This window comes from Quercus robur, chromosome 3 (assembly GCF_932294415.1).
Source record: "Quercus robur chromosome 3, dhQueRobu3.1, whole genome shotgun sequence".
In the NCBI taxonomy this organism is placed as follows: domain Eukaryota; kingdom Viridiplantae; phylum Streptophyta; class Magnoliopsida; order Fagales; family Fagaceae; genus Quercus; species Quercus robur.
Genome location: NC_065536.1, coordinates 13,463,628 through 13,481,684, shown reverse-complemented (window position 1 = coordinate 13,481,684; position 18,057 = coordinate 13,463,628). Strand labels below are relative to the sequence as shown.

Here is an 18,057-nt window from a genome sequence, read left to right as displayed (position 1 = left end):
ACGGGGCAATGACAACCAATATCTCTGAGTGCTTTAATGGGGTCCTTAAAGGTGCCCGCGGTTTGCCCATTGCTGCAATGGTTGAGTTCACTTATTTTAAACTTGTTGCATATTTCCACGATCGACATAAACAAATTACTTCTGATCTCTCTCGAGGTAAGGTGTGGAGTGATTATGCAATGGAGATCTATAACAAAAATGAGCAGAAAATTGCAAGACACACTCTGAGGAATTATAATCATGCAGAGGGTATATATCAAGTGGTTACCCCGTATAACGACCATAGAGCTGGAGGGGGAAATCACAGTCATGATGTGCGCATATTTGATAGAACTTGTGGTTGTGGAAAGTGGCAAAACTTGAAGATCCCTTGTTCACATGCAATTAAAGTTCTTAAAGGTCTGCATCTCGATGCGCCCAGCTATATTGACCCATGTTACAGTCTGAACAACGTCATTCTCACATATTCACATAATTTTGTGGTGCCAAAGTCAGAGTCATTATGGACAGACGTTCGCGGACCACGGTGGGTGCCTGACCCACAATTGTTGTGGGCCAAAGGTCGTCCTACGATGTCAAGAATAAGGAATGAAATGGATGGGGTACGGCGAGAACGGGGAAGCCGGAGGGAAGATCCGAAGTTGAAGGAGATTCAACCGAGACAACGATGTAGAGTGTCATCAAGAGGGGCATAACCGCAGATGCTGTCCCAATTCCCATGGGGCTTCGACAAGTGGTAGTGCTATGAACTAGGCAAGTGCCGTCACTATATTGATCTAATATACTCAGAATGTCATTTGGTTTTTGTTCTTTGCATTTGGAAACTAATAACCGTATTTAATGTTTGTCAGGCAAGCGGAGACTTGATTTTCGTAAGTGACATTGTACGTGGGACTTGTCGTGATCTTCTGTATGGACAAGCTAGGTGATTATGTAGAGTATGTTGTATCAGTATGGACAAGTGTTAGATGAATATGTATAATATGTTATATCAGTATGGAGCTTCCGCTAAGCGAATATGTAGACTATGTTGTATTAACTTAGTTGTTATTTTGTTTATTGTTGTAAATTACGGATAATTGAACTATTTGCTATCCATTTTACTCGTTACATTAGTTGCGTGATGCAGCTTTTTCCTATAATACGAACAATGATATTACTTTGGCAAGTTTAACCACAAGGCCCTTCTAGTATTGAACTGCCATTGTGTGCTAAGACTTTTGTCCAACAATAATTTTATTGAATAGTTACTGTTTTAATCTGGTTGTAGAACTTTAATGTATGTACCCTTCGCCTATCATATGCTGGTATGTAGTTGTTTGATGTGTTCTGGACCCTAGAAAAATTGCTGCAGGGGAGAAAATTAATTCTGGTCCATGCACCTGCGGCAAAAAAAAAAAAAAAAATCCCAGTGGAACTCGAGTATCTTATACTCGATTTCCATTTATGGAAACCGAGTATAAAATACTCGAGTTCTACTGGGAATTTTTTTTTCTTTTTTTTTTACCCCAATTTGAGAACTAAAAAATAATTCTGGTCCCAACCTGCGGCCAAAAAAGAAAAAAAATTCCCAGTGGAACTCGAGTATCTTATACTCGGTTTCCATAAATGGAAATCGAGTCTTAGAGACTCGATTTCTATTTATGGAAATCGAGTCTTAGAGACTCGATTTCTATTTATGGAAATCGAGTCTTAGAGACTCGATTTCTATTTATGGAAATCGAGTATAAGATACTTGATTTCTATAAGTAGAAACCGAGTCTTACAGACTCGATTTCCATTTATGGTAACCCCATTAAACTAGAGTTCTACTGGGATTTTTTTTTTCAATTTTTTGTTATTACCCCATTTGAGAACTAATTTCAGGTAATTTTTTACTAAACCGCCAACATCGAAGAGTAATACCTTGTAAATCCAAAAATATAACTGAAATGAACAAAATAAAATTATACAATCTGGTTTTTTTGTTTTCAACTGCCAACATCTAAGTAACCCAACCCTGTAAATCCAAAAAAAAAAAGAAAAAAAAGAAAAAGAAAAGAAAATCAACATCTCATGTCTTCACAATCCAACAATACACAAAAAGCACACATTCAGTATAATTTCATATCACATTGTAATGCACAAACTATAAGCAAGAAAATTGAGTGGAATATTAAAAGTTCAAACTTGTTCTTTTAATTTTATTTTGAATATAATTGAAGTTCTAACTCTAATTAGCTCATTTACAACCACTACATGGTAGGATTGATCCCTGAGTGCTATGTCTCATGCTACAGCTACACATGCCCAGAAAACTAAGCCACATGTGCTTCTCCACTAAGCACAGATTTTTAATTATCATTCTGGTCGTCTAACCAATAGATTGATAACAGATTGACAGTCATTGTCTACGGACATTCTTGTCAGATACTTGAAGTAAAACACATATTACATAAAAATGTATCACAAAAGAATATTTAACAAAATAAACAGAGATGCCAGTGGTATTTAAAAAACTTCAACAAAGTGTAGGCACCCCCATGTGGCTTTTATATCCATACAAAGAACAGAGCTGTTGGCTGTGTGTGAAGAACAAAGCCACGGATCAATTATATTCAGGGTGGTGGAGTGAAACAAAACATTAACATGGAGACACACTACTTCCATAGCTTCCGCAATGACATGTTTTTCTCGGTCTCCTTCTTCATTACCTTTGCCACTACCATCTCAAAATCTTCTTGTGTTACATCAACCCTCCTCTCCCTCAGAGCAAACATCCCAGATTCTGTGCACACAGCCTGCAGCAAAAAAAAAACGAAAAAAGGAAGAAGGGATAATATGATTATGCACAGAGAAAACACACAATATTTCACTTCTGAAGACTTTAATAGCCCAGTGCAATAGGTCGTTATGGAATTAACAAGACTATACTTATCATTCTGTCCAAATCCATCGAAAAGAGTTGAGATTGTTTAAATTGAATAAAATACTGGCAATCTTTACAAGAATGAAGCCTATTTTGACATGCTTGCCAAATACTTACAATAAGAGATGAATCTGTTTAAATAGTTGAGGTCACAATAAAGAAAAGTACCAAAAACTAAACAACCCAATCTGCATAATGAAAACACACACGATACCTTTATTTTATTTGATGCTTCAAATCCATCCAGCTGGTTGAGAAGCTCCAGCATAGTCCGCTGCACTTCACTGTCACCATTGCCACTACCAGTTTAAATGCAGAAAGTAAAAGGGTACACAAGGCAAACCTCCTTTATCTCTTTAATTTGCTGGTCAAGACCGCCAATCATGTCATATGTGGAATCTGGAACCTTTTCAACTTTCATGAGGTTGACCAATGGATCAACTTTGCTTGGCAAGATTAAATGAAGCACATAACTGTCATTATGGAGAGCAACTCTTGTTGATGGAGTTATCTTGGTGATATCGATATTTTTATCAATGTCAACAACATATTTCCGTTCAAGATGAACCTGGGAAACAATATGAAACATTAGATAAAAATGTATTCAAACTGTTTTCAAACCATCTCTTATTAACAAAAAGGCACTCCTAAGGCACTCCTTGTGCATGTAATAGTCTATTCCCTTGCTAAAATATCATTATTTTTCAAAAAAATAAATAGTTAAGGCACAGCTGCAAATTTACAATTAAGTGCATTCATATAGGAATATTACTTACCTTAACTAAAACGTTATTCTTCCCCATTACTTTGACAAATAGTGTGTATATATATAACTTTAAATTGGCATCAATGTTAATATAAATGTGCTAATTTCGACTTTCAACATTTAAATGAAGTTAATTTTATTCTTAGAAATTGGTTTTAAAAGTGTATGAACAAAATTGATACAACTAATAGTTGGGGAAATTGATTTGAAAGTCGAGGGACAAAATTGATACTATTAAATGGCTTGAAAAATTTACGATGCTCTAAAAGTATAGGTTTAGGAACTATTTTTAAAAGCATTTGATAAAAAAAATTAACTAACTTTTTGTCCTTAAAAATGATTTGGTAACAAATAATCTAAGGGCATCTGTTAACAAGACCCAACTAAAACTAAAACTGTGACAAATTTATAAAAACCAAAAAATTGTAGTTTGGCCATTTTATTAATTTTTTTTTTTTTGGAGGGTGGCCATTTTATTAAAGTTACTAAAAAAATTCACACATAATGATGACATTGGCTTGATTTTGAAAGTTAAGTGATTAAATTGATACAAATAGTATTTCTAAAAAAAAAAATATTGATACAATTATACAAATAGTAGTTGAGTGTTAAATTAAATTTAGCCCAAATAGTTTGAAACCAAGTTAGTAATTTAACATTCCATTTATTTTATTTGTTTACAAATCTTTTTTTCTTTTTTTGGGTAAAGAATCTACAAATCTAGTTCAAAGTTTGCATCTGTCGTTGCCAATGGTTGCAAGTTTCAGAACAGCAACAACAACCATCTTTGATGCAACCACTATCACATACAAAATTTTAAGATTCATTCCAAGAAGGTTCGTGGTAGGCACCCCAACTTTCAATGTACTTAGTCTAACACAATACTAGTTGTGTCAGCCAAAAAATAATAATAATAAGTAACAACCAAAGCAGTACTAGCTAGCTACCGGTGGGTTTTACGTCATTCTGGGAGGCTACCATGTCATACTTGAATGTATTTTCTGAATTTAGGCTTCATTTATTTAGCACACTTCATACATTCAAGAACTCTGTTGGATTTATGGTAAAATGATATCTAGAACCAGGTTTTCAAAAGGGGCTATAATCAAACAGTCCCTGAACTCCTGCCTTCATGTTTTCCTTACATTATATGGCTTTCGAAAGCATAAATGCATGTTGTCGGGGTTCTGCAATCATTAGTAAAGGAGAACAAATTGCTAGAACAAGATTTTCAATTACAGCCTTAATTTCAAGTAATACCTATAATTCTATTTAAATTATATACATGAGGACAACTACCTGGCTCACAACAGGCCACCTCATCTCCTAGGCTGTTTTACAAGTAAAAAAAAATAATTGAAACATTGGAGGAATCTTCAATGAAGAATATGGGTGAATCAATCAATTCCACCTCTTAGAATTGTTCGTTCCTTTTGATTTTTGTTTTGCCTGCTGAAATGCTTGCCTTTTCTGCTTCTTCAGGGCTTCCTTCTCGGCCTATTAGAGGAACAAAATCTAAATTTGGGCTCAGATTGCTACAGCATAAGCTTATGAAGCTATATCATTTCCTTTCCTGTTTCATAATGCTGGTAATAATAACAACAATGCTTACCTTAGACATCTTGGATTTGGCTTTAATTTTAGGAGCCTTCTCCTCAAGCTCGGCCTCACGTTCTAGCTCCCTCATCCTCGCATCAAGATTTTTCTCAAGATAATACTGTAATATATACACAAGGTCATAAAGTACTAATAAATTTAGCAATTGGATAATTGCACTACATGGAGGACAACGTCCAGACTCCCACTAAGCTATGCACATGGGATATGATAATTTTTTTTTTTTCATTTATAGTTGCATAATGGGCTTAACAATGTCAATAATGTATCTCATGATATGATCACAAATTAGGCCTCAATGGGCACTTAAAACTTTTGTATGCTTGGTTTGATATGAAATGTAGGCACTAGGCACTGCTAAGCTTGATAGTCTGAAATTTGGTGTACCTGTGGTCATCACAGCAAATGTGAAGTGCCATAAAATCATGACTAGGTTCTCAGGCTCAGATTTATTTTCCTCAAAAAGCTTGTAAATCTTAAATTATGCTGTTCTTTTAAGAGAGAAGAGGGGAGGAGGTGGGCTTACATTGTAGTCTCCTGCATAATCTTGTAAATTGCAGTCTTTAACTTCCACCACTCTATTAACTATCTGCTTTATAAAGTATTTGTCATGAGAAACTGTGATAACGGTTCCCTGGTACTCATTTATTGCCTCTTGATAAATCATCAAATGATTAAAGTAATCATGAGGTTTTGCACCACTACATTCATTAAAGATTACAGTGCTAAACCAGAGATTAACTGAAAACATAAACCAAACCTCTAGCATCTCTTTTGAAGGTATATCCAAGTGATTAGTTGGTTCATCCAAAACTAGTAGACTGGACGGTTTCAACATGAACTTACAAAAAGCAAGACGCGCCTAACAAAACAGGAAGAAACAATCAGATATGTCTCATTAAAAGGAAAATGTACAACATAAATGTAATGAAACAAAGACATGGTAAGAAAATAAGCCTGTTCAACCGAAAACAAGTAATGGAAATATATTTAACAGACAAGCATACATATTTACACAGGCACAAGTGCAACCCTATGCCAGGAAAAAAATTACACATGTAGATCACTGGATGCATTGAAATAGATCCAGTTTAAGTCATACATCTAACTTCCAAATGATACATAAAATCCACAAAATATTTGTGTCTTCCACCCTTCCTAGAATCTCCTTGGGTCCAACTAAAACTCAACAAATAATCTGAATTAGACAAAGGGGTGGAAAAGAAACACCAAAAACCATGCTGAAAAATCAGAACACTGGAATTAAGAATGACATAGACAAAATCATCTAATGGTTTTTAGTTGTATATTTTGTCTATCATCTCAGCAGTTTTCATTCAGGAAATCACAAGACTTTGTCCAAAAATCCTCAAACTATCACCGGAAATGAAATCCACCAAATTGTGCTGTAATTTCTTATTTCCATTAAACTACAATAGTACTCTTTAACATTATGAAATATATACAAGAGACTAGGAAATTAATGCTGTTGATAATTTCTGCTCTCCATTAAAGTACAATACTACTCTAGTGTATATACAAGAGACTAAGAAAATTATAAATTAATTTTCCAGTTAAAGTTTTTTTGTCTTTTTTTTTTTTTTTTGATAGGTAAATTTTCCAGTTAAAGATCTGAAGCACAAAACAGAACTTGTTATGTAACACATAAATGCTAGATATATGTCCACTAGGAGAGAATACAAAATCGCATAAGAGCATACAGTTTTAGCTTACCTTCTCACCACCACTCAAAAGAGAAACCTTTCTATCAAGCATATCAGCTTTAAAATTACAACGCCCAAGGAGTCCCTTTATGTCATCACTTCTCCAGTCCTCTGCAGCTTCTACTACTGTCTCAAGCACTGTTTTATTCAAATGAAGTGCCTCAACCTAAAATAGATGCGGGTCAGTGTCAGTCAGCACAAGCAAAAAATTAGCAAAACATACAAACTGCCAATTATATAAAAATATATATGAAGTACATGTATATGTTTGTAAAACCATTGGAGCTTAGAATTAAGCATGAAAAAGTAGAAACACCATGATCATTAGATAAATGGGAGATACAACATTGTAGACACTAACACACCTGATTTTGCTCAAAATAGTTTGGCAGGACATTATGCTCCCCAAGCAAAACTTCACCCCCTCTTGGCTTCTCTAAATCCATTATCAATTTCGGCAAAGTGCTCTTTCCACATCCATTTGGGCCAATTATGGCAAGTTTTTCTCCCCTTTCAATTGTAAGATTTGCCTTGTTGAAGAGCACCTGACACACAACTCATCAATTTCATAAAACATAAAAATCAGAAATAGATAATTCAATGTTTCTAGAACCCTCTTCCTAGTTTGATTAAGTATATCAATTCACCTTATCTCCAAAGCCAAATTCCAAGTTATTAATTGTTACAACAGATCTTCCACTTCTTCCATGCTCAGGGAACCTTATTTTCATTTGTTTCCGTTGAAATGGCTTCTCTACTAATTCCTCTTCTTGAAGTCTCTCCAGCTTCTGTTGTCACCCAAAAGCAATCAGAGAGAGTTAGGAAGGAATTACAGCAGCCAGAAAATAGCATGAATGATCCAGGCTCCTGGAGTAGCTGTAATTCTTCCCTAAGCATTCTCACTGTCAATTTTTTAGATAACGTCATTGACCAAATCCTAACCAAAACTCAAGAAAGTAAAAAATATATATCTAGGAACATAAAATAAAATTACTGCAATTGATTAGATGCAATATTTGTGTGTTATGCAATCAACTTTAAATAAATCCATCAATCTTAATGACTAGCCACCCATCCTAATTCCTAAATGAAGAGAATAATAAAAAAAGAAATGAAAAATAAGTTAGTGTTTAGCATCCCATGACAACCATATCCAGCCATTACAATGCCATGACATTTGAGCCAAAACATTGATTAAATGACATCCTGATAACTAAATAGAAGTTGCAGACTCGCCATAAAGCACTTAACTTTCTGATATAGGAATTTTTTTACTCTATGTAAAAAAAAGGGTGTGATAAATTTACAAGTAATATAATTACATTGGGAAATCAAAGTGACTCAAGCAGCGCATGACGCTTCATGACAACTGTAATACAATGAATAAAGTCGAAAATCATACAAAGTGAAACCCAATAGAGGTAACTTTAATGCTAAAAAACTCTGCACAGTGACACAACAACTTACTGCAAGAGCCTTAGCTGAATCTCCTTCAGTTAAAATCAAGGTACATTTATCAACCACCCACATAAAAAGCCTACAAAAATTTTGAAGCTACGGCTGTATAAATATAAATTGAGTTTGTTTTTCTGATAAAAATCTCGTTATGCTAATTCAAGGTTGCAATATTTGGGAAACAAGCATACCTTTTTATTCAATTAAGGTTTCAAAACCTTCATTCAGATTAGCTCCAACATTAGTGCAGCTACTTGAACGTGAGAGGTAGGGTCCAAGGAAACTGATGAAAAGGCTGATGAGGTTCTAAAGTTGGATATTCTGGATTGTTGGACTCCAGAAAATCATTACCGATGGTCTAAACCCAACATGTTTAACACTCAGATTTAGTCCATCCGTAGTGATTTTCTGGCGTCCAACAATCCAAAAAATCAAAATACTTTAGAACCTCATCAGCCTTTTCATCAGTTTCCTTGGACCCTACCTCTCACGTTCAAGTAGCTGCACTAATATCCACTGCATGTGATTGAATCCCCACCTACAAAGAGTCATACAGTAGTCTGTGAGATATATATACCTCAGGAGACTTGTAGGACAAGGTCTAGGAACATGCTCCCTTGAAGAACTCCAACAGATAGAAGAACAGTTAGAGAGGAGCGTAAGCAGCATTAGAGCTAGAAAGGTTAATTATAAAATCCCTAACTTGGCTTTCATGATATTTTACTAAATGGTAGTTTAACATGCTTTATCTTGGTCTATACTTTCAGCCTCAGGTTTTCAAGGAACAAATTGAGCAACTAAAGGAAAAGGTAAAGTTTTAAATTGATTGATATGTAGGCCCAACAAGGTGATTTCAAGTTGCGTAGAAAGAAGTTTCCCTGTATTTTTTTTTTTTTTTTTTGTTGAGTTCCTGGCACTGAAATATTGCAGCACCATAAGTTTTTTCTTAACAGAATTCTTCAGTTGTTGCTGACTAGTATATATTCTATTTTCTAATTTTTCTTCAGGAAAAAGTCCTAGCAGCTGAAAATGCAAGGCTATGTGAGAAGGTGAACTTTTGCAATTATTATTACTAGTACTAGTATTCTTTTATTCTTCTTGTTGATGGTATTATATTTGACTTTTGAGGAAACATATTGCTCCATTTGGTAAGGAAATGACAAACAATATAATTAATCTCAAAATTTTTTTGAGATTTAATGTTTTGAACAATCCAGTATTGAAAAATAAAAACAAGTACCAGTCATCTGCTTTATAACTTATTTCTCTAAGCAAGATCTAGATTCTTGCTAGAACCTTATATGCAATACCAGTTATTGCTTGACTTGTATTATGATTTTTTTTTTTTTTGAAATTTCTTTTTAAAGTTACCTTTAACATCTCTTTGCAGTGTGGTATTCAACCACAGCAAGGATCAAATGAGCAGAGAGAAATTTTACCTTATGAAGAAAGTAGTCCAAGTTCTGATGTGGAAACTGAGTTGTTCATTGGACCACCAGAAGGGAGAACAAAGCGCTCTCGCTTACAGAATTGATGGTCTTACTCTTAAAATTAAGCCAATCTTTGCAAATATAATACATTATTAGTAAGTCTATTTCCAATAATCTGTACTAGATTGTGGTACAACTAAAATGTTGCACTCCCTAAGGCAATTGTACTGCTGACTGCCTTGATATATTGTTTGCTGATAGAATCAACTGCATTAAACACCAAACTCATGGCATCTGGGTGCCTTATGGTCCTCTCTGAAACACCAGCAACTAAGGCCTTTGTATTCCTCCCAACGTTCGTGTTGGTAATAAGCATTTTGAGTGGCATATTGGACTTGATGAGTGTGAACATACTTTAGTTAGCACAAAATCCCTCAAGTTTGCAGCCATGCCAACCTAAATAATGTGAACATACTTTAGTTTATAGTTAATCCAAGATTGGTAGCATTCAGAACTAATCTTGTCCGTATAGGCATGTTTCTAAATTGACTCTCCTGGTGCAAGACACTAAGTAATTCATTGAGATTGTGGTGTAACAACTTACTCTTTTAGGGAGCACTGATGTAAGACATTCATAGATCAACACCCTCATCGAGGCCTTTTGACCCAATCATCACATTTGAATCAATTTGCTTGTCAAACTTCTTCTTTCTTCTTGCTTCAAAATCTTGAAATCCTTCCATCTAAAAGCGTTTAGGGTTCAGTTGGGTTGAAAATCCATATTGGGTTTTTGCTGAAATATAAAATGAATAAATTAATAACACTACATGCAGGGACTATGACATACCTGCTGAAATTGATCCATTGAAATAGGATTGCCATGCAGGGAGATATTCTGCAGAACTTTGCAGTCTTTCAGTAGATTCAGAGGTATCTGTCCAGAAATAAATACTAAATATTAATACAGGCAAGTCCAGCTATTGCATAAATAGACTAGTACAAAGGGAATCAAAAGAACCATGACTCTTCGATACTTAAACCACCTTATTCAAAACAGTACCAAATAGTAAGGCTTCACAAATAGATTAATAACCATGAATCTTGAAACTCCAAAATTCACATTTCTAACCTAAAAATTAAATTTATATAATCTTCAGAAAATTGCTGAACTCTCCTTTTGACTGGCAAAGTCCTGAAAGCAAACACCATCACTGTCTTAATTCGAAAAGGTCCATCAAATGGTAGTCAGGAAGTTGTACTTAGCGGAGAATAATATGTTCCGATTATCTTCTTCAGCCTAAACTATATCTTTTCTCTTTTAATTTCTTCATCTGTGTTGACCACGGGACAAAGTTTGCAAGTCCAACAGCTTTCGAGTTTGATAAAAGTAAAAGGGGCATTATCAATTCTGTTTTGGGGAACTTTAGGAAAGATAAGACTTTGAGGTAGAAAGAAGGAGAGAAAATGACGAGAATAATAGCTAAGTAGATCAAGGAAGAAGGGAGGCTTCAGTATTAGGAAAGTTGACAAGAGATCCACATGCATGTGTTAAGAGAGAGAGAGTGAGAGGTAAGTTAATACCTGTTTCACGTTATTATTGTCCAAGCAAAGTGATTTTAAGTGAATGAGATTGCAGATTGATGCAGGTAGATCTTCGATGAGATTATCTGAAAGGTTATCCAGAACATGAAGCTGTGAGTGGTCAAAATATAATTAAGAAATTACAACCATGGCAAACAGCTGACAAAGAAAAATTTACTCAAAAGTCGGAACTCTTCAAATAGAACCAAACAAATATATATATATATATATATATATATTTATATATATATATATATATATATATTTGGACAAATAAATAGAACTAGATAAATAATGATGAAATATGACACGTGAAGCACAGAAAGCAGAATCGTGCCTCCAGCTTGTCCACTAAAATAACACAACCTATAAACAACTTAACAAATTCATAGTGATTGTAAATTTTATAATCAAAAGATAACATCCAAAACATAATTGCAATACACATTTCACAACATATTGATGAAGTATGAAAGTAGCATGGCATAGAACAAGAAAAGTAATGAAAAATGTCAAACTTTAGGTCAAAATGTCGTGAAAAAGATGACATATGCTATTACTAAAAGATTTAACAAATTTGTTCATCATCTATACACATGCAGAAATTATGACCTTAAATCTCAGAAATCTACATAATGTTCAGATCCACTTATTCTAGTGCCTTACTATAGGCAATAGTTTTTAATGTAAAAGAAGACATCAATCTGAAGAAAGATTTAAACATACCATTTGCTTGTAATTCTTCAAGAGAGAAACAACTCCCAATTGATTCCGGAAGAGACTTCAACTTGTTATTTGATACATTTAAAAGCAATAACTGCATCATCAACAATTCATATTAGATCCTGGAATTTATAAGACATGCTAAATGTTCCTATCGAAGTTATTCTACAATTAAAGAAACCCAAACCACAGAGGCAGTGAAACAGCCAAATAGCATTCAGTTTCATTAGATAAGATTACTCACATTGCGCAAGCTCCCAATAGTCTCAGGCAAGCATGTTAACAAATTTCCAGAGATGGATAACCGCTCAAGCCTCACAAGCTGTCCCACTAAAGACAAGAAACATAATCTGGTTAGATGCTAGTGAAAAAGTCTCATGCAAGTTACAATTATTCCATGACAATTGCAGATAAAGCCAAGGAAGGCAAACAAACTATATCGAATTTATAAATTAGCATTATCTTACTTATTTAGAGAAGAGAATTACTTTCATCAGGCAAGGAGGTAATTTGATTTCCATCAAGTGTCATAAGTTTTAGAGACTGAAGTTTCCCCAAGTTTGTAGGTAGTTGCTGGACAAGATTCTCAGCTAAGATCTGAAAAGATAGGGCAACTTTAAGCTAAAGCTTTGCCAATATCATATTATGATGATCACTCATGACAATAAAAGCAAAAAACACCATGTGCATATAATCATGTCATAAGAAATACTTAAAAAAAAAAGATAAGACTTAGCAATAAAGTCACAAGAACAGCTCTCAGAGATAAGTTGGTAAATAAGATATCCAACTGTTTTACGAGACTAAAAGATCTAACAAGAGAGGAGAATGGATTGTTTCAATGAATCTCTTACAATTAATTCCCAAGAATTGCTCTTCTGATGTATGTCCCTCTCTAAGACTCTAATTCTCTCCACCACAGTGAGATAAAGCAGAACCAATACAATTATTATTCCTTATAAATATTTGTATCGACATATTCTAAGCTGATAAACAAACTGAAAATCAGATATGTTCAAATCCATTTATCCATTCTACCTCCAAAACGTCACTTGTTTAGCAACCAATGCATCAGCCAACATTGGTGTATCTCAATGTAATTCATTAACAAATAAAAAAATGGTTCTACTGCCAATCAATGCTTTTTTTTTTTGTTTGATAGGTAATAAGTGTAGTTATACTGATCAAAAGTATTAAAAAATTAAGTTCATGATGATGAACACAAGGGAAAAAGGCTAGTCTAAGAGAAACAAGGAAGTCTATGTTGGATGAACAATCCAAGAAACCCCAACACTGAGACCAATCAAAAAGAGTGCGTTGACATAATGATTTTTCCGTATCCTAAAAAAAAGACGATTTTGCTCCGTCCAAACAATCCACATCATACAACCCGGAACCATATTCCAAATATCTGATCTATGCCTCCCAAGCCAATCAATGCTTAGTGAAACTGGGTAGATCAATCCAACTTATCTCTTAAAAATGCAGCAGGCAATATGCAAATTTAAAGCTTACAAAAATTTATGAATCTATTAATAGGTGATCTCTCAAGTATCCAAACTCTCTCACTACCAGATATGTTATTAAGATAGAATATATATCCTTACTTTCCCTAAAAAAAACTCCCATTTTTACAACTATGTTCACTCTTGTAGTTTAAGCTGGTATATTATATTGACTTAACAAGTCACTGTGAGCCATGTTGAAACTTTGTCAATTCAAACAAATAACAGATTATCCCGTAATCTTTGATTCAAAACTAGAAGCACTGTTTCCATCAGAAATTGAAAAGCTCCTTCAAAATCAAGCAGTTAAGGTTTTATCACTTATTTAAATGATAAGTGCATTTATAACCTATTTCATGGAAAGGGATTACAGTTCACATACACAACTGAATTTAAAGATTCTTACCAGGCGCTGCATGTTAATTAATTTGCTTATATCCATAGGTATGTCAACTGCAAAATTAAATTGAACTTGAGTAGGAGACAGGTGTTAACTGTTAACAGCACGAAGACGTTCTTTTAAAGAAAATTAAAAAAAAAAAAAAATCAACTTCTCACTGCTAAATCAAGTACAGAAAACTGTGAGAACAAGTCTGAACGAGTCTTTTTCACCAATGTTAACCCAATGACTTGGGATCTTCATAGGAAAAAGAGCATTACCTATTTTATTGTGGGTTAAATCAAGAGTCCGTACAGATCTATCCAGATCGAAAACTTCATTTGGGAACGCCTGTTGAAAAGAAATAAAGTATCCATGAGTAAAATGGTAACTCTTCAACTGGTATCATAGTATTAGTATCCTATAGCTCATCATAGTTTTACACAAATTGACAGGTACTGATTAATGATACGGTTTTTCTTATTATTTATGCATGCATAAAGCAGTTCACTTTTATGTATTGAAAATATCTCCATGTTGGTATTTATGTGTCTCTATATTGATCTGATTGAAACATGCACTGACTACTTTAATTGCTAACATTAATGCATAGATCAAACCATCCTATTCCTATCTAATCATTTCACTGTTGTCCAAGATATGCAACAAAACTGAAAAAGTTTAACCAATGAAAAACTTTATATTCTCAACAATACTAGAACCCATTTCACTTCAATTAGAACCCTCTTGTACTGTAAATTACATACAACCCACACTAAATCAAAACCACTCTGAGCAAAAGCGGGTGACCTCCAGTAAAAGAAACAAAACTTATTTCAGTTTTAAAAACTCCATGATTGAGAACAAAACAAATACTTTTTATGGTTCCACATGGCACACAAATATACATAAAATACATTTAAAAAAAAAACTCGCTGTGACTCTTTCTATATAGAGGTGCATGAGATTACAACATTACTAAATTAACATCCTAGATCATGATTACAACATTACAAAATTAGCAATTATTTAATGCTTTTGAGATCATAGTGACTACAAAATTAACATCCATGATCCTGATTCCAACATTACTATTTGAAAATCTTACGCTACTCATATACTATTTCCCATGGGTTACAGCCCCTACATATTGTTATGGAATTGCAAAATTGTGCTCAATTTCTTATGTGGCAATTCCGCCAAGATCTCTTCTTTAGTTGGGGGAAGGAATTCAAATTCAGAAAATCACAGCTATTCCTGTAGGTCAAATATCACCATACATGGCACAGAGGTTTGAAACTGCCCTTCAAAATACACTTTTTTAAACCTCACTTTAGTACAATTTTTTCTAATAGCACATTTTCAAAAAGCTGAAAAATAAACCATGCCAAATGAGAATATATAACACTGAAAAACTGCTTAATATTCTTAATGTGTTTCCTTAGTCTTGCATATGGCATCACTCAAGTACACAAAAAGAGGATGATAATTTTCAACTATTTTTTCCGTTTTGATGCAGGCAAAGCATGATAAAATTAATTAAATAAATAAAAATAGACTGTGGTATCATAAAAATATATGTAGATTAAAATAACAAATGATGCAAGGAATAAAATTGCAACAAAAGCATTTAACAACCAACACATGTTGGGTTACCTCCATTGTCACATTTAAGAACCATATCCTTGTTGGAATATCTACCTCCAGCTAATGTCCTTATTTGAGGCATTCACCTAGTTCCAATAATGTACGTTCAAACCATATTGAAAACAAAAATAATCTTATTGAAATGTGAAAAGAGATATAATAATGGAATAAAGTGTGTTGTTTCACATTAAGCTTTCAGATACCTTTTTTGAATCTTACGCCGTCTCGTATAATGAGGAGGAGGTCTTGCATGTCCTTCGTCAGATGCCTCGGGCCCAACATTATGTCCATGTTTGTGCCCCCCTGTCCCACACGGAGGTGCCTTTGATATGCGTTTAGGCCGACCTTCAGCCGCTGTAGGTAACCCAACCACCTGCTCAGCCTGAACATGGGGTGGGTCAATGGCTGAAGAAGGGGTACTAAACGAACTATGGGAGGGTGGCTCCTGCTGCATGTCAGGTGGGGTACCCAGGTCAAAGGATGGAATGGGTGACAGCTGAAGAAATGACTGTGGGGTGGGTGGACGGACGTCAGACCTAGAACAAGGAAGTGGGGTGGGTGGAGGGATGGTGGGGCAAGGAGATGGATGGGGGGTGGGTGAAGGGATGGTGGGCGTAGGGGCTGGATGTGGGCTAGGTGAAGGGATGGTGGGCGTAGGAGCTGAATGTGGGTTGGGTGAAGGGATGGTGACGGTAGGGGATGGATGTGGGGTGGATGAAGGGATGGTGGGGCTGGCGGATGCATGTGGGGTGGATGCAGAGGGATCGGGGGTAGGGAGAAGCTGAGGGGTAGCAACAGGCAGACGGGATTGACATCCGGCCGGAGCTGTGCTCGTGCTTGGGCCAGTAGGCATAGCTGCCTCCTCAATCGGGGCCTCAGGGATAGGAGGTTGGACACGTGTCATCGCCTGCACTGCCGTCAGCACCTCAGTAATGTCATTGTGGTCCTCCGTGCCCACTGGATGACGCCTCAACAAACATAGGGGTGTCAATGTTCGACCCAACCCGCGAACACGACACGAACCCAACACGAGTTTTTTCGGGTTAGGGTTGGGCCTTAATGGGTTTGGGTCATAAACGGGTTGACCCGAAAGCGACACGATAAGAAAAATGTCATAAGCGGGTCAACCCACGTAACCCGCAATAGACACGTTTGACACGCCAATTTATTTGTGTCAACCCAAAATGACTCATTTAACACAACTCGTTTAACTCGTATAACAAATAAATATTTATTTTATTTTAGATTTGTCAAATACCTTTTATATCCAACATATATTTTAAATTAAAAAAGAAAAGTGAGTAATTATAAAAATTTACAAGGAATATAATTGAAAATTGAAACTTTACAAACCCTAGAACTACTAATACTTTTTTTTTTTTTTTTGGCATAGAACTTGCACAAATGAAATTGGATGAGCTTGTGGAAGATGTTATGAATTTGGACATTAACAAAGAATCTATGGACGGTAATTGTGGTCATAGTTAGGATTAGTCTACTGTTTGCTCAAATTCTTTCAATATTGATACTTAGCATTTGACAAGTTCCAAGGATATTATATTTTTGTTGAGCTATGTTATTTTATTTTTGTTAAACTTTGTTATTTTGAATTTGGGTTGAAGTGTATGCACTTCTTTTGGAGTGTAAAAAACTTATTTCTAGATGAATGTTATATTTTTGTTGAACTATATTATTTTGAATGTGGGTTAAAGACTTGAAGTGTATGCACTGTTTTTTGGGATGTAAAAAAAATTATTTCTAGATGGATGTTATATTTAATATTATGCAGGTTGAAATAAGTTGTGTTACATTCGTGTCAACCCAACACGACTTGTTTATTAAGTGTGTCAAATGAGTTGGGTCAGGTCAACCCGCTTTATTAACAGGTCGGGTTAGGGTTGAAGGATCATGACACGATTATTAAATGGGTCGGGTTAGGGTTGAGCCATTTAGTCGAATACCCCTACCTCGACACGACACGAACCCGACACGCTAACCCGAATTGACACCCCTAAACAAACAGACGTATCCTTCAATCTACACATGGAAAAACCACACATATTAGACCTGCAATACGAAATCAACAATGCCAATTGATAATAAAATAAATGTTGGTTCTGCTACTAATAATTGCAAATTAAAGGGAGATGAAGTGCTAAGCAAAAAATGTAGTAATAAACATCATGCTCTCTAAACAGTGGTTTCATGGTAAGAAACACGGTAACATGTAGAAGACATTAAGAAGTAACCAGCAGAGTCACTACAGCACCAGGCCTATCGATGAACCTCCGAGTCACCCTTTTGAACCAGTCGTGGTACTCG

General features: G+C 35.1%; 3 protein-coding genes, 1 long non-coding RNA gene and 1 pseudogene across 4 annotated transcripts; 1 reads left to right on the top strand and 4 right to left on the bottom strand.

Moving 5' to 3' along the window:
* Positions 1-2,330: 2,330 nt before the first annotated feature.
* On the bottom strand, positions 2,331-3,718 carry LOC126717156 (26S proteasome regulatory subunit 8 homolog A-like; annotated as a pseudogene).
* A 1,170-nt stretch (positions 3,719-4,888) lies between these two features.
* LOC126719285 (ABC transporter F family member 5-like) lies at positions 4,889-8,841 on the bottom strand. Its single transcript, XM_050421856.1, has 9 exons — positions 8,822-8,841; positions 8,483-8,552; positions 7,663-7,803; positions 7,381-7,560; positions 7,026-7,181; positions 6,052-6,153; positions 5,818-5,880; positions 5,287-5,391; positions 4,889-5,171 (listed from the first exon to the last, which is right to left on the bottom strand). The coding sequence occupies exons 1-9, from the start codon at positions 8,839-8,841 to the stop codon at positions 5,076-5,078; spliced, it is 933 nt and encodes a 310-aa protein (XP_050277813.1). The 3' UTR covers positions 4,889-5,075.
* Positions 8,842-9,235: 394 nt separating this feature from the next.
* Positions 9,236-9,894, top strand: LOC126717155 (uncharacterized). Its single transcript, XR_007652445.1, has 3 exons — positions 9,236-9,279; positions 9,478-9,519; positions 9,861-9,894. It is a non-coding gene; the product is annotated as an uncharacterized LOC126717155 (long non-coding RNA).
* A 259-nt stretch (positions 9,895-10,153) lies between these two features.
* On the bottom strand, positions 10,154-15,750 carry LOC126719284 (plant intracellular Ras-group-related LRR protein 7-like). Its single transcript, XM_050421855.1, has 10 exons — positions 15,745-15,750; positions 14,370-14,487; positions 14,116-14,162; positions 12,693-12,801; positions 12,449-12,534; positions 12,208-12,298; positions 11,482-11,567; positions 10,748-10,834; positions 10,505-10,643; positions 10,154-10,356 (listed from the first exon to the last, which is right to left on the bottom strand). The coding sequence occupies exons 1-9, from the start codon at positions 15,748-15,750 to the stop codon at positions 10,533-10,535; spliced, it is 741 nt and encodes a 246-aa protein (XP_050277812.1). The 3' UTR covers positions 10,154-10,356; positions 10,505-10,532.
* Positions 15,751-15,922: 172 nt separating this feature from the next.
* On the bottom strand, positions 15,923-16,639 carry LOC126719283 (vegetative cell wall protein gp1-like). The gene has a single exon (XM_050421854.1). It carries the CDS (start codon positions 16,637-16,639, stop codon positions 15,923-15,925), a length of 717 nt encoding a protein of 238 aa, XP_050277811.1.
* Between the last annotated feature and the right edge of the window lie 1,418 nt (positions 16,640-18,057).

Excerpts from the sequence above, each read along its gene's own strand:
- LOC126719284 (XM_050421855.1), bottom strand. Across the intron at positions 11,568-12,207 it reads TGAAGAATTACAAGCAAATG|ATAATCTCATCGAAGATCTA; the intron begins GTATGTTTAAAT and ends ATAACCTTTCAG. Across the intron at positions 10,835-11,481 it reads ACAATAATAACGTGAAACAG|ATACCTCTGAATCTACTGAA; the intron begins GTATTAACTTAC and ends ATTTCTGGACAG.
- LOC126719283 (XM_050421854.1), bottom strand. The coding sequence starts at position 16,639 with ATGACACGTGTCCAACCTCCTATCCCTGAGGCCCCGATTGAGGAGGCA.
- LOC126719285 (XM_050421856.1), bottom strand. The coding sequence starts at position 8,841 with ATGTTGGGTTTAGACCATCG. Across the intron at positions 8,553-8,821 it reads ATGTTGGGTTTAGACCATCG|GCTTTTTATGTGGGTGGTTG; the intron begins GTAATGATTTTC and ends AAATTTTTGTAG. Across the intron at positions 7,804-8,482 it reads ATTCAGCTAAGGCTCTTGCA|AAGCTGGAGAGACTTCAAGA; the intron begins GTAAGTTGTTGT and ends GGGTGACAACAG.